The 13937-nt window shown below is 50.1% G+C and overlaps 3 protein-coding genes across 3 annotated transcripts; 2 read left to right on the top strand and 1 right to left on the bottom strand.

The window, feature by feature from the left end:
* Positions 1-2089: 2089 nt before the first annotated feature.
* N7477_007642 (aminoglycoside phosphotransferase family protein) lies at positions 2090-4067 on the bottom strand (the record flags this gene model as incomplete). The annotated part of the gene is made up of 5 exons (XM_056969305.1): positions 2090-2369; positions 2419-3013; positions 3071-3249; positions 3307-3518; positions 3573-4067. 5 exons carry the CDS (start codon positions 4065-4067, stop codon positions 2090-2092), a joined length of 1761 nt encoding a protein of 586 aa, XP_056819337.1.
* A 5233-nt stretch (positions 4068-9300) lies between these two features.
* On the top strand, positions 9301-10512 carry N7477_007643 (lytic polysaccharide monooxygenase AA11 family protein; the record flags this gene model as incomplete). Its single annotated transcript, XM_056969306.1, has 1 exon — positions 9301-10512. The coding sequence occupies one exon, from the start codon at positions 9301-9303 to the stop codon at positions 10510-10512; it is 1212 nt and encodes a 403-aa protein (XP_056819338.1).
* Positions 10513-11234: 722 nt separating this feature from the next.
* N7477_007644 (60S ribosomal protein uL4) lies at positions 11235-12583 on the top strand (the record flags this gene model as incomplete). The annotated part of the gene is made up of 3 exons (XM_056969307.1): positions 11235-11344; positions 11410-11504; positions 11631-12583. The coding sequence occupies 3 exons, from the start codon at positions 11235-11237 to the stop codon at positions 12581-12583; spliced, it is 1158 nt and encodes a 385-aa protein (XP_056819339.1).
* Positions 12584-13937: the final 1354 nt, after the last annotated feature.

Raw genomic sequence — 13937 nt, forward strand, 5'->3', positions numbered from 1 at the left:
GAACTACCTTTCTTGACCAGATGTTTGAGAATTGATATTACAGTAGTTTTCGAAATCAGTTATACCTCCACACTCTTACTACTTAATTCGCGGAAGATAAATCCGGATGGCGCTAATCCAATATAGGTCACCGCTTCATAATTCCAGCAGAATCGTCATCGTAATGACAGTACTGCCGCCAATGAGTCATCGTTATAGTACTGTAATAGTACATGGAACCACCCAGAATCGCTTCGTAGATCTGGCGATCTGGCAAGATCGCCCGCTAGCTTTCCACTCCCGTTTTGCCTCTTTCCCTCTTTCTTCCCATATGCAGCGCAGCCCTCGTCTTCGCCCGCCAGTCATAATAAAGAAGGCTGTGCTTATGCTGTAGAGAGCTAAACCGGGTAGGGAAAGATGTTTTTCATGGATTATGCTATCGATTGCGCTTCTCATTCGTTACCAGCCTCAAACATAATCTGGTTCTCCCAGCAAGCTAACATGGGCTTTACAAGGATCGTGATTATTTTGAGAGATGAGCCAACATGACCTCGATGATGTATCTCAAATTATGGAACACGAACTATGGGAACACAACTCGGATTACGCCCCAACTCCTGGCTATTGTGGCAGCCCCTACGCAGCGCTATCTACCTTGAGCCCCTCCCCGTCGAGTGTAGAGGGTGGCATCGAGTCCACGAATAAGTCTGGCCCGCCCACTCTCAAATTTCTTCAGCTATGTGACTGGGAAGATGGGAAAGCCTACGATGAGGACCCACCAACGTGTATCCACTACCGTATAGAGTGGCGAGTGACAGTCAATAACAGGGAGGTGTCAAAGGACACGGAAGAAGATGTTGTTTTGGCGCCCAGCGCCTTCTGGCAGCTGTCCTTGGAAAAGAAGCTAGAAAAAGCTCTTCGACGAAAAACTACTCGGCATCGCCAGGTGAGACCTGATGATACCGTCATCGTCGCTTCAACAACCGATCGTACCAAACGCAAATTGACTAAACGCTTTGACGATACCGACATATTCTGGACTGCCATCGAAAAACAGCTTCTGATTTGGTCAGACCTCTTATTTCGTGGTAAGGAGCTCACGCTGAAAATCAGCTTTAACTACGTAGACGATCGTCACTCTTCTCCATCCGCTGGTCGGAAAGGGGAAAAAAGAGGAAAGCCATCCGTCACGCAAAGAATGCTCGGTGAGCGAGATGCACAGCTCGATGCAGAGGAAAGTACTTCTGGCGGCAAGCCAATCTGGCGCAGCGTCTATAATCTGATGCGATGTGACTCGTCGACGTGTCAGCATGGCCCGCATTGCTGGGTGGACCCAATGGGGAAAAAACATTACCCACTTAAGTCTCATCACATTAAACGCCTGATAACCCACGTTGAAAAGGGTGGTATTCTTGAGAGCCACAAGGACGTGCCAGAAGCGGTACGTGACGAATTATACAGGGAAGAGCAAGACAGATTGGGAAGAGACAAGCGCAAGGAAAACCATGTCACTGGGACTGGAGTACCATACCCGCCTATCAACATCAATGTCTTGCCGTCGCAGCCTACTCCTCATGGACTTGATACCTCGGTTCCCAAGGCAGCAGATAACTTGCAGGCTTTGAGCCCACTTGAGATCTCTGGCCCCAGAGATGTAGCCGTGAAGGAGTATGGTGAGTGGCAGGTGTCGAATGTCGACAATGATACACTTAAAACTGCATTTCGAGAAGTGTGTGATGTGATGCTTGAGAACGGTCTTGACCTTGAGCAGGTGTACAAGGACCGAGACCCAAATTTCTTCATTGAAAAAGGGATAAAAATAGGCATCGCTCGACGTTTCGTAGACGATATCGGGAAGTGGGTTAAGAACGTGAAGAAACCGATGCATATTTATGAAATTCTTTAGACTGAACGATATCAATTTTGGAGCACCGCCTACTCTTTGGGAAGGGTATTGAAACAATGTTCATACTAGATAATGTGGCTCACGTTGTTGTGACGAATAATCCATCGCGCATTAATTTCGTATTTGTATATATGGCATAGGGTTGAACTCAGTCGTCATCTCGAGGCATCTGAGCAGGACGGAAGCTAGCCCGGTCGGCCCAGTCTATTTTTGACTTTTCGCCCAGCTAGTCTGTCTGTCGAAGACCTCTCTTTCTTCTCCTTTCATGCGCTTGAGACCCAATTTCCGGAGGTCGGAAAAGAAAGTAAACGCAGTATCGAATGTCTCCGGATGGGTCCAGCCGTCCCTTTTCACAAGACCATCAATACTATCAAAAAAGTCTTGAACTTCATTCCAACCCTCTGCGTCTACTGCGTGGCCTCTTAATTCTTCCTCGGTGAAGTGATAGGGGCAATCACCTTGACCGTTAAGCTCTTTCCAATGCCTTGATGCAGTTAGCTCCCGCCAGTGTCAAAAGATTTATGAAGTCATACTTTTCAACATTGATAAGGGACTCTCGGAAGGAGACAATTTCATCATCCCAGGTATTTCCGGCCAGTTCGACAGCAAGGCGCCTTGTTTTTCCATGATCTAGATGAAATGCTTTTGCAAGTAAAGGGTTCCGTTTCTCTGTTTCCATCAAATAAAGCTGGAAGAGAGTTGATTTAAAGATCTGTCGCTTGATTTGGGCTTGCTGCTCGGGGTCGAGTTCGTCAAAATTGTCTGGACGGTTGAGTAGGATGCTACCTTGATAATCCACCAGCGGAGATGGCTGTGCTTGAAGAAAAAGTGGCCCGACCCATGAGCCTTGCCAGTCAATGACGGCTGTAATAAGATTGTTCTCAACGAAGAAATTTGATGAATGGAGGTCCCCGTGCCATAGAGTGGGGCGATTTAGGAGAGGATCAATGTCCATGAGGCAGGGCACAATGCTTAGGTATTTCTTCAACAGATCGAGATGTGCCCGTGGATTGTTTTGGGCCGTAGAGACCAACATAATATCATCGGGTGGCTTCGGAATGGCGTGCTTCTTTATCCATTCCACCTCGCGCCAGCCAACACTCGACGCGTATTCCTTCGGACTTGACCCTACAAGCAATTAGAAATTAGATGCTGAGATATTCACAGTAGGATAGAAGAACTTACAAGGACCTCGCGATATGTCCATGCTAGAGCGCTCTTTTTTCCAGAAATCTCTCTCAACGGTAGGGCCAATAGTGAATTTCTTAGAGACATACTCTTTTATTTCAGGAGGGACCACGCTTGTGATATGAGCCGGCACCGCCCTATCTACCGCGTCGCTCGCGAAGTATATGCTTCCGTAGCTAATAAACTTAGGATGAGCAGAAAAAGGCAAGGATGAAGAAGACGGGAGAACATACTGTGAAAATGCTACTGACAGCATCTTTGTCTCGATGGCCACGACCTCCCTCATGATGGCAAGCTTCGCGTCTGGATTCAATTCATCCCACTTGGTCGCTAACTGCGTTCCGGTCGCTTCTTCCATGAGAATGTATTCTGATCCCACCGGGTTATTGGAGGTAGCACTCCACCCTACTATTCGAGGAACCGGAATCTGGAGGATATCTCGAGCCTTGCGGGCACATGAGTCGCCTGGTGTGTTTCAACTTGGTAGGAGTGGACTCACGAACTCCATGGTCGCAACCTCAGAGGCAGTCGTATAGAAGGCGGGACCAGCGTTTGGATTGGGGATACGTGCCAATATCGTTTTCCCATCATTCATCCTTAGGCGGAAAACCTTGTTGAACCCTCCCTCAGCCAGTTTTGTAATCGAGTCACAGCCATCCGAACCTATGGCTTGAGCTGCTAAGGTCTGAAGCTGAGAAACGTTGAAAACCTTATACCTGTCTCGGAGCTGCTGTTCCTCATCCCAAAGCCATCTTCCACTGGTATAGCGAAATAACTGCTCGACGCCAGAATCGTCTGATGACGTCTTGTCCTGGAAGGTTGTCATCGTGCGTACAGCGAGCGTCTTGCGGACTTCACGACCGGTCGCGCTGGGCGAGTGTGTTCGGAACAATGGCGAGGAAAGTATGGGCCTTCGTGGCTGGAATAGACGGGCCGCGCAAGGCTTCAGTCGTTGCAGTGTCGAAAGGACCGAATGTCCCACATCCGCATTCATCGCTGGACGTGGGTGTGCTGATAACGGATGGAGATAAGTTGCGCTGGAGTCTGCGGGTAGAAGGCGACCGACGTCAATGTATTGGCTTAATAAGCCGGCGTTTCAATTTGGCCCCCGCTGCTTGAGCTTCAGTTGCCTACCACCTCACAAGATTATATGGAGTTGCATAGCTCTCATGATTGGGTAGAGTAAGCACTGCTTATGCGTCAACCTGGAAATGTGATACGAAATGTCTCACACCCATCAATTATCTAAGGTCCAATCAATTATCTGAGGGGCCGTGGCCAGCCTGACAAGGGCTGCTAATTCCGACCATCGCTGGCGTTAAACAAAACGTCCGGTGGCCTCGCACGAGCCTTGGGCGGCAGTATGTTGATCGAAAGTGGTTGGCGTGGTACACAAGCCCCTCGTTTGTGATTCTCAAGCACCATGCCAGGATATCATTTGGGCAAGATATCTGTTGGAGGTGAACCTTCCTAAGCGCCCGCCATGTTACACCCCCGCACCTTTTGGACATATAATGTTCGACATATCCCTTGTAGTCCGAAAGTAAAGTGATCAATTCATTAGATGCGCTCTATCTATCAATATTGACCGTCTGAGCTCAAGGTATGCGTTCAATGTTTCTTGATGGAAAGATTAGTCCTCATAGTATTAGATGCCCATCTCTATCAAGACCCTCCGTGCGTTCACCGAAGGCATACCCTGGGCCAAAGTGTTCAAAAAAGCCGAAAACACAACCAAAGGGCAGCGCCTCTACCCATCGCAAAGCCACGATAAAAAGAAAAACTTCCGAATTGACAAAGGCGCAAAAATCAGCGACAGCCAACAGGAGATCATTCTTTAAGCAAACAAGGATGCTGAAAACGCTGAAGTGAAAAAGGCCGCTCAGAAAGACAGCCATAGGATCTTGGCAAAATGCGTCATCGACCCTAATGAAGTGGATGCAGAAAAGGCGAAGAAAGATTTGGAGGAGTCTTTCAAGGCCAACAATTGATAGGTGCCTTAGGAGAGAATGTTTGTGGCAAGAGTCAAGGGCTTTCAAGTGCCATAAACTTCTATTTTCAGGCCCGCGTATCGAAAATGACCTCTAGCACTCTCCTCTTTTGCACCGACCATATTGATACACTATTCAAGGAAGATATTAAATCCTTGACCAGGGTCTTTTTTATAGTAACTCCAGTTGCGCTTAATAAAACTTTTAAGCTCAGCAAAAAACTCTTCAATTGGATTTAGATCTGGCGAATAGGGCGGCAGATAAACTAATTTTACCCTAGTATCCGCATATATCTATATAAGCCGCTCTGAGCGGTGGAATGATGCGTTATCTATTATTAGGACGGATTTAGGTTCTAGCTATCTTCCGCAATACTAGAGAAGCTAGGCTATAAAGTCCTCAAACACTATAGCATCCGTAGAACCGCGGAAGATACGCGGGAGGACGATCCTATCTTAGGCATACGCGGGTAGTATCTGGTATCGCTGGTCCCGGTAGAACTGTGTTACTTGCAGTAGAGCCTTGCTAAGGGGTGCCCAACCTATCCGTCTGAAACCAATCCGTTTATCACATCCAGATTCATTAATATACACTAGGTGATACGACTTAAAATCCGCAAGATTATGCAAATAATAGTCCCGCAGATCGGCATTTTGCTCCTTTGCACGTTGTCGCGCGGTCTTTTTGGACCAACGTTTGGCGACAAGGGCTCTTCTAATGCTGGAGGTTATAACCCAGGTCTGGAACTCATCCCAGAGGAAGACAGCCATCTCATCGAGGTAGAGACCGGGCTTCTCAGATAGGTGGTCACAGAGGGCTTCTATCATCAGCGGTGTGACGGTTCGTTTCCGGCCTATCTGGGTTTAGGGCGCATAGATGCTTCCAAATTGCCGTAAGTTCCTACGAATATTAATGATTGTAAGCTTGGTGCATTCAGCTTCTTCGGCCATCTGAGACGTGGTGAATGACTGGCTCTCTATTATATCACGGATGAGATGAAGTTTTGAAGCAGGAAGCCTTGGTGCCATGTCGTTTGGACTGATTTTGTATAACCTCTGAAGACGCGCAAGAATGATGAGCGAGGAAGGCTGTTTGCTGCCGAGGAAGGGGTAGAGGCACATACAGTAGGTAGCGTGTATAGCAGTTTCGCGTAAATTACATTATTTCGGGTTTCATGCTCGTATTTTAGAATAAAGATGCTTTTCAGTAAGCGGTCTAGAAAGCGGAGTGATCACGGCATTGCCATATTAGGACTAGCGTGCTTCCGGCTACTGTTCGAGAATTAAGTCAAAAGAGTGTTGGGGGTATAACTGATTTCGAAAACTACTGTACTGCAATACACTGAATCTGGTGTTTTTTTCTTCATGTTCAGAGATTATCAAAGGCAGGCGAACATGTGCAAAATATAGACTTGACTGGCAGGAGAGAACTCGTCCCGTGTGGAAATTCTTTCAGTGGGCACCCCTGGGTATTCGGATATTTCATGACATGAAACAACAGGGTCTTCATCGCAGAGCTTTCCAGCCACATTGGATTTGTCGTCTTGGCAGTGGCCACCAACAGCGACCCCTCCCAGGCAATTTGAAGACAATACTACCTTGGGGCCACGAAGACTCCTTTGAGGAACTGCGCAATTTCTCAGACCTGGCTTGAGGTGTCGTCGGATATCAAAGGATCATGAGCCCCTCAGACGACTTTCGTTGTCCCAGGCTACCAAGTGCACTTTGCTTTTCCCTGAGCGTCTCCGGGCGTGGGTATCCAGGGTTGTTGATTGCTCATTTGTGAAAGCTCATCTTTGAAGCTATACCCCACTCCAGATACTTGCGCCCAGCAGTCATGCCCATGCGAAGGCGACACGTTCTAGAACGACCATGAAGGAGATAATTTGATTGCGATGATCATCAAAAAAACTTGGCATTCCAAAAGCCGGAATGGCAGATGAAATCATTGGGGATTTGTTCAGTTCTACCGGCTTGTAGCACCTCTAGTTCGATTAACAGGTCCAGCGAGCCAACCGCCTACCATGGAACGAAAATACCGATCAGCGAGTCAATATTTTGTCTGGAAAGCTTCACGATCGGGTTCAAAAAGTCATGCCAGCACGAACACAGCGGCATCACATCACGGCTGGGATAACCGAGATTGCGGATGGAGTCAGTCCGCCAAGGCATGAGATTGCAGGGAGTCTGAAGCCAAGAAGTGACATTCGATGCGGATGCTGTCGCAAGGTTCGAGATGGGGTCTTTGTCAACATGAAACCACTAATGGGTTGATAGATTCGCTGGGCGTTGAGGCTAAGCGATCGATGGTTCGGGTGTGGGGAAATCGGAACCACGGATTTTCGGCTGCCACGGTATATCGGACTTGGTATCCGCAAAAACTAAGCTCTTGGCCTCCATAGACGATGATTTCTTTTTTTTTTTCGGGCTTTAGGGCAGGTCAGTGGGGACTCGTTTCAGCACGCGGGAAAATGTCCAGGGAACTGCTCACATGCTGTCTGTGCGAATATATTCTTGACTAGGATCAATGGACTGGACCCTGAAACCATTAGAGTTTGGTTGACACCTTCCATTTCTTCCCCTGTGGAATCCCCACTGGAGACCTTCTTACGCTAAGCCGCACCATGTCGGCCGTCAACATCCAGAACCCGAGTGGAGGGGGTCTCATATGTCCAGGGCTGGGAGCATCACCCTTTTCGAGCTGCAAAGATTGTCCTCGCCATGGTCTGAAAGTTACTGTCGAGCCGCCGGTGCTTCGTAGTTTGCGACAAAGTTGAGCACAAAGCCAATGCAGCGTGGCGCACAATGTCTTCCCAAAGCGAAGAGAGAGACTCTTGCTGCAGTCATGCCAGATGGTGCGTCATATGGTCGAACCGAAGTTTCTACAGGTCGCAAGGGCGTAGAGGGGATGGACCTGCGTCCCGTGAAAGAGACAAGAGTGGAGCTCTCATGTCTGATGAAACTGGGCCGTTCTCGAGTGCAACCTCCAGTTTCGGGGCTCTCGAACACAAGAAGGCAAAGAAGGTGGGATTTCGTGAATGATGATTCGTAGACGACCCGCTGAGGGAACGGAGGGGCGCTAATATGTCAACCAGTCTCTCGGCGGTCGGGAGGCCCAGGTACGCAGGCGCTGCGGTTGGAAGACACAGCTCAATGGTGTGACGGTTCATGCCCCTGGACGGTGGATCTCACCTTGCACCCGAATCCCCCAGTGGTTGGCTCGTTCCCAGCCGCCGAGCCCTGCACCGCGAAGTAGATCGCCAGTCGCGTATCGGGATTGGTGAACGACCGCTGGGCCGGAGCACCACTCACATCCGAGATCTCTATACTTTGTCGGTGGAGGCAAAACATGAAACATCCCATCTGTTCTTGAATGCCTTCCCCACTTCTGCACTCGCTTCGGCAAGATGGAATCATCGCCCAGTCTTGGACTTGCGTGTGGAGAGTCAAACGTTGGAAGTGTCCGATTGATTGTCTCGGGGCCTGGGGACTTGACCCCGTCTTGGAGGCAACGTCACCTTCCAGTTGAGTATATAAAACACCCCCGGCACTGATGCTGCATACCTTTCGTTCTTTTCCCCGTGCACTTCACTCCTTTCTCTTCCTTTCTCGGTTCGACATAACAGGCCAGTCCTGTGTTTCTTTCTCTTTGATTTGCTTGGTAGTCCTTCGCCTGTGGCAGACTCCGACATTCCTTTCAGCTTTGACAGCTTCGACGCATCCGCATCCCAGAATCTTGATCCGATCCTTTGACTCCTCATCAGAATACGCAAGACTCGATCTTTGACTCTCGAAAAAAAAAGGAGGGCTTGTTCAAAGAAAGCATTTCCCCGCTCTTTCACACAAAGGTATTGTGGTTCTATATTCGCCTCATCATTCCAACCGTTTTGTTGTCTGTCTTGGATCCGCCTTTGTCAATGACAGTGATTACGTCGCATGTTTCATTGGACTGTCACAGTGCTTTGGAAGTCTGTCCTCAGGCTGCGGAGAGTACTGTTATCTTTATATATGACCTCCCCCCCGATCCTAGCCAAAACAAATCCCCTGCTCCTGCTGCACAGCATATCACATCGCCTGCGCCATACATTCTCGCTAACAATACCTCGGCAGGAAGCCTCTCTTTTCGTAGACGCGACTACCAACACTCATCTTTTTTATCACAAATCCATTCGTCTGGTACGGACCGGATCTTCAGTTCTCACTTTTGAGTCGAACCAACAAAAAAGTCGATCTCAACATGTTCGCCAAGTCGATGCTTATGGCCGTCCTGGGCGCTTCCGTGGTCAACGCTCACATGATCATGAGCAACCCGGTCCCCTATGGCAAGAGCACTCTGAATAACTCCCCGCTGGCGGCAGATGGCAGTGATTTCCCCTGCAAGTTGCGTGACGGCACCTACGATGTCACCACGGAGAACACTATCGCTATTGGCGAATCTCACGCTCTCACCTTCGAAGGCAGTGCCACTCACGGCGGCGGCTCATGCCAGATCAGTATGACCACCGATCGCGCCCCCACCAAGGATACCGAGTGGAAGGTTATCAAGTCCTTTGAGGGTGGCTGCCCTGCCAATGTCGATGGTAATCTCTCCGGCGGAGCCAGCTTGGCCGATCCCTATCAGTTCAACTTCACCATCCCCGAGGGCATCGAGACCGGCAAGTACACTCTTGCCTGGACCTGGTTCAACCGTATCGGTAATCGTGAGATGTATATGAACTGTGCGCCTGTTACCGTTACCAGTGGTTCGTCCAAGCGTTCTGTTTCAGAGCGAACTCCCACTGTCGAGAAGCGCTCGGCCAATTTCCCCCCAATGTTTGTTGCCAACGTCAACGGCTGCACCACCAAAGAGGGTGTTGATATTCGCTTCCCTCAGCCCGGTGATGTTGTTGAATACGATGGGGAGCCCGCTAACCTCGCCGCTGAGGGTTCCGCGGCTTGCACTGGCACTGCCACATTCGGTGCTTCGGGTGATACTGCGTCTGGTTCATCGGACTCTTCCAGCTCCGGCTCCAGCTCCGGCTCCAGCTCCTCTGGCTCTGAGTCTTCGGCTGCCGCTAGCAGTGCTCCTACTGAGACTTCGTCTGCCGCTGTGGCCCCGACCACTTCTTCGGTCCCAGCTGAGACAAGTGCGCCTACCGTGCCTGAGACTGCTTCAACGTCCACTGAGGCCGCCCCCGAGGCCACGTCATCCTCCAGCAACACCATCTCTAGCGGTAACTCTAGCACTAAAAGCGGTACTTGTAGTACCGAGGGACAATGGAACTGCATCGCCGGTACCTCCTTCCAGCGCTGCGCCAATGGCCAGTGGTCCGTCGCTCAGCAGATGGCTTCTGGTACCGTCTGCACCGCCGGCCTGAGCTCTGACCTAACCATCTCAGCTTCCAAGATGGCCCGCCATGTCTCTGAGATGCGTTTCCGCAAGCGTAACCTCCATGGCCACCACGCATAAGTATGTCTCTAGCATACGCCCACGACGTCTGCTGGTTTCAGACCTCATTTTCTTCTTCTCTTCGTTCGTATGCATTTCTTGCATCTTGTTTTTTCTTTCGTTTCCGATCCTGGATATAAGGCGCCCTGGGATGGACCTTCTTTATTTCGATGCATCTTGTCGCTTTTCATCGTGTATATTCTCAATATGAGACGTGGGAGCCGGACATTTGCGTATTTGTGCAATCAACCCTTCTTTAAGATTGAGATCAGTGTACTCTTGCCCTGTAAGCTGTAAAGACGTAGACCAGTAGGGTTAGCTCCATTTCAAAGCCCTTCTAAACGTTCACAAGAGTTCACAGATCTGTGTCCAGGCATGGAGGTGGTAGTTGAAAGCATTAGATCTACCAGATCAGACCAGCATTAAAAAATAAATAGATCGATAACGAGGACTCCAATTTTTCAGGTAGGTGACGGTGGTGGTGGTAGCTCTAGAGCGTTGGCTGTACTTTGTAGCGTCAATCAAAGATTAATGCAAGGGTGGGTCTCCTATGCCTTAGGTGTCAGCATATATTATGTCATCGGGCGCTAACACTCCGGGGAGGGTGGGCTATTCCCATTATGGTGATCAGGGCTAGGGCTAGTGTGCCCACGACCCGCAACTCTCAGTAAGCGAAAAAATCCACAGGTGAGGCTTGCCAGCAAAGTTGGATCTTCAACCTCACCATCGCCAAATCGACCACAATGGCCTCTCGCCCTACCGTCTCCATTGCCACGGCTGAGGGCAAGCCCTCCGGGGCTTCCCAGCCCCTGCCCGCTGTCTTCGGTGCCCCCATCCGTTCGGACATTGTCCAGTACGTCAAAATCGAATCTCGAAAAATGTGATGCTTGGAGGGGGGATGCTAACGCCTCGTCACAGGCAGGTGCACGCCGGTATGGCCAAGAACAAGCGTCAGCCCTACGCCGTGAGCGAGAAGGCCGGCGAGCAGACCTCTGCTGAGTCCTGGGGTACTGGTATGTGAACATTCAAACTTTCGAGATCGATGTGGAGCACGGCGGGAGAAAAAAAAATCTCGAATTGAGCCTGCTGCAAGGAAATTGGTCACGACAGACACTGACGAGATGATTGTCATTGAACAGGCCGTGCTGTCGCCCGTATTCCCCGTGTCTCTGGTGGTGGTACTCACCGTGCTGGTCAGGCTGCCTTCGGTAACATGTGCCGTTCCGGTCGTATGTTCGCCCCTACCAAGGTCTGGCGCAAGTGGCACCAGAAGATCAACCTGAACCAGAAGCGCTTTGCTACCGCCTCTGCTCTGGCTGCCTCTTCCGTTCCCGCCCTCCTGTTCGCTCGTGGTCACCGCGTCGCCAAGGTCCCCGAGGTTCCCCTCGTTATCGAGTCCAAGGCCTTCGGCTCCACCTTCACCAAGACCAAGGCCGCCATTGCCCTCCTCCAGGCCGTCGGTGCCGGTGAGGACCTCGTCAAGGTCCAGAAGTCCAAGAAGCTCCGCGCTGGTAAGGGTAAGCTCCGTAACCGCCGCTTCCGCCAGCGCCGCGGTCCTCTGGTTGTCTACAACCCCGAGACCGACGGCAAGGAGCTCGTCAAGGCTTTCCGCAACGTTCCCGGTGTTGAGACCTCCTCCGTCTTCTCCATGAACCTTCTTCAGCTCGCCCCCGGTGGTCACCTCGGCCGCTTCGTCGTCTGGACCTCCTCCGCCTTCGAGGCCCTTGACCAGGTCTACGGCACCACCACCACCCCCTCGGCTCTCAAGAAGGACTTCCTTCTGCCCTCCAACTCCGTCGCCAACGCCGACATCACCCGCCTCATCAACTCTTCTGAAATCCAGTCTGTCCTCCGCGCCCCCAAGGGTGAGGCCAAGACCAAGCGTGTCAACGTCCAGAAGAAGAACCCCCCTGCGCAACAAGCAGGTCATGCTGCGTCTCAACCCCTACGCCGCTGCCTACTCCAAGCAGAAGCTTGGTCAGCAGAAGGTCGAAGCTGGCAAGCCTACTCGCGCCGCTGCTTCTTTCGAGCAGGTCCTGAAGGAGGAGTAAACGTGTTTTCCTCTGACTTTTTGGATATGGTGAAGGGATGAAAAAACGGTAGTCTCAGAGCAAAAATGAATCAATGCCTTTTTTGCAATACCCCTTGGGTTCATTTGGAGTAATAATATGATCATGATCGATGCTATTCTCGTTATGTGTCCCCCCCCTATCTAAGAGGGTAAGTAAGGTTGTTGTAGATGTAAATTAGGGATATTATCATGTCTCTCAGGTGGCAGGTGCTGATAATCCACAGAGCTCTATCATTCATTCGTGTCCGTGTATTTACCGCCTTTCTTGATGTGTGATCCTGCTCTGTAGAAAACCTATCGCTGCCCAGCTTTTGGACAAATATGGAGTTTTTCGGTCACCGTTAGTATCTTTAGATAAGCAATGCAACGGCCACGCTTATTCTTGAAGTGTGCCCTTCTCTTTCCTATGAGCTCTGAACCATCACTTGCTAAATCATCATGTCACGTCTGTGTCATCGCGTGAGAAACTGTGACCCTGCCTCAGAAGTCCGCAATTGTATTGTCCTTGGTGAGTTGGTACTGTGCAAGAGTCATATGCCATCGAGTCCCTGAATTCTGAATTCTTGTCCTGTTTTCAGTATTGCGTCAGGGCATCTCGGGCTGCAAGATTTCAAATAATATATTTCGCCCCCACGGCCCCCGGCCGAGCAGAGATCTAGATCACATGCTTAGGGCCTTAGAACCCATACAAAGATCGCCATATGTCAATACTTCCGATTGCTGGAAAATTCGGGTGACAGGTAGTGTAAGCACTTGCGCAGAACCCCTGCAAAATGTAATTCTTTAGCAATCCTAGCACATTCGAATTGAGAAGCATTCCTCTTGGCTACGAAATTATCAATTTCAGGAACTAAGATCAGGCTGTCCAGCACTAACTACATCGAGCCAAAGAACTTGGAAGCATAAGCCTCTGGAAAAGTGAATCGAGGCGTCCTCATCCCGATCAGTCGACGCCTTTGGCAACGTGTTCCTGCGAGTCACCGTCTTTTTTAGCCTGTCATACCCAGGTACAGGCCAATACCAACGGCCCCCCATAGTGCACTATCACATGTCTGAGTGGGAAACTACCTAGGTCCAGAGAACAACTGACAAAAAGCATAAGTCTCGTATGTACCAGCAAGCGAAACATAAAAAGAGGCTGTGCCAGGGGTAAATTAGATTAAGATGAAACATGCATCACTAAACCACGAACTAGTTTGTAGTTTTTGCCCCATTTGATTGCCCTCCAAAAATACGACCTGTCAAGCCGATGATCCCAGTTGAGCTTGGCGATCATATCCGTTGAGGCTGAAGCAAACCTCTGCCGGAGTCCGAAGCGAGACGCTACTCTTACTTGAAACGTGGAGCACATAGGAACCCAGTTCTCGTACTACTC

This window comes from Penicillium maclennaniae (assembly GCF_028827695.1).
Source record: "Penicillium maclennaniae strain IBT 15551 chromosome Unknown utg000007l:1.0-4884863.0:1.0-4888362.0, whole genome shotgun sequence".
In the NCBI taxonomy this organism is placed as follows: Eukaryota; Fungi; Ascomycota; class Eurotiomycetes; order Eurotiales; family Aspergillaceae; genus Penicillium; species Penicillium maclennaniae.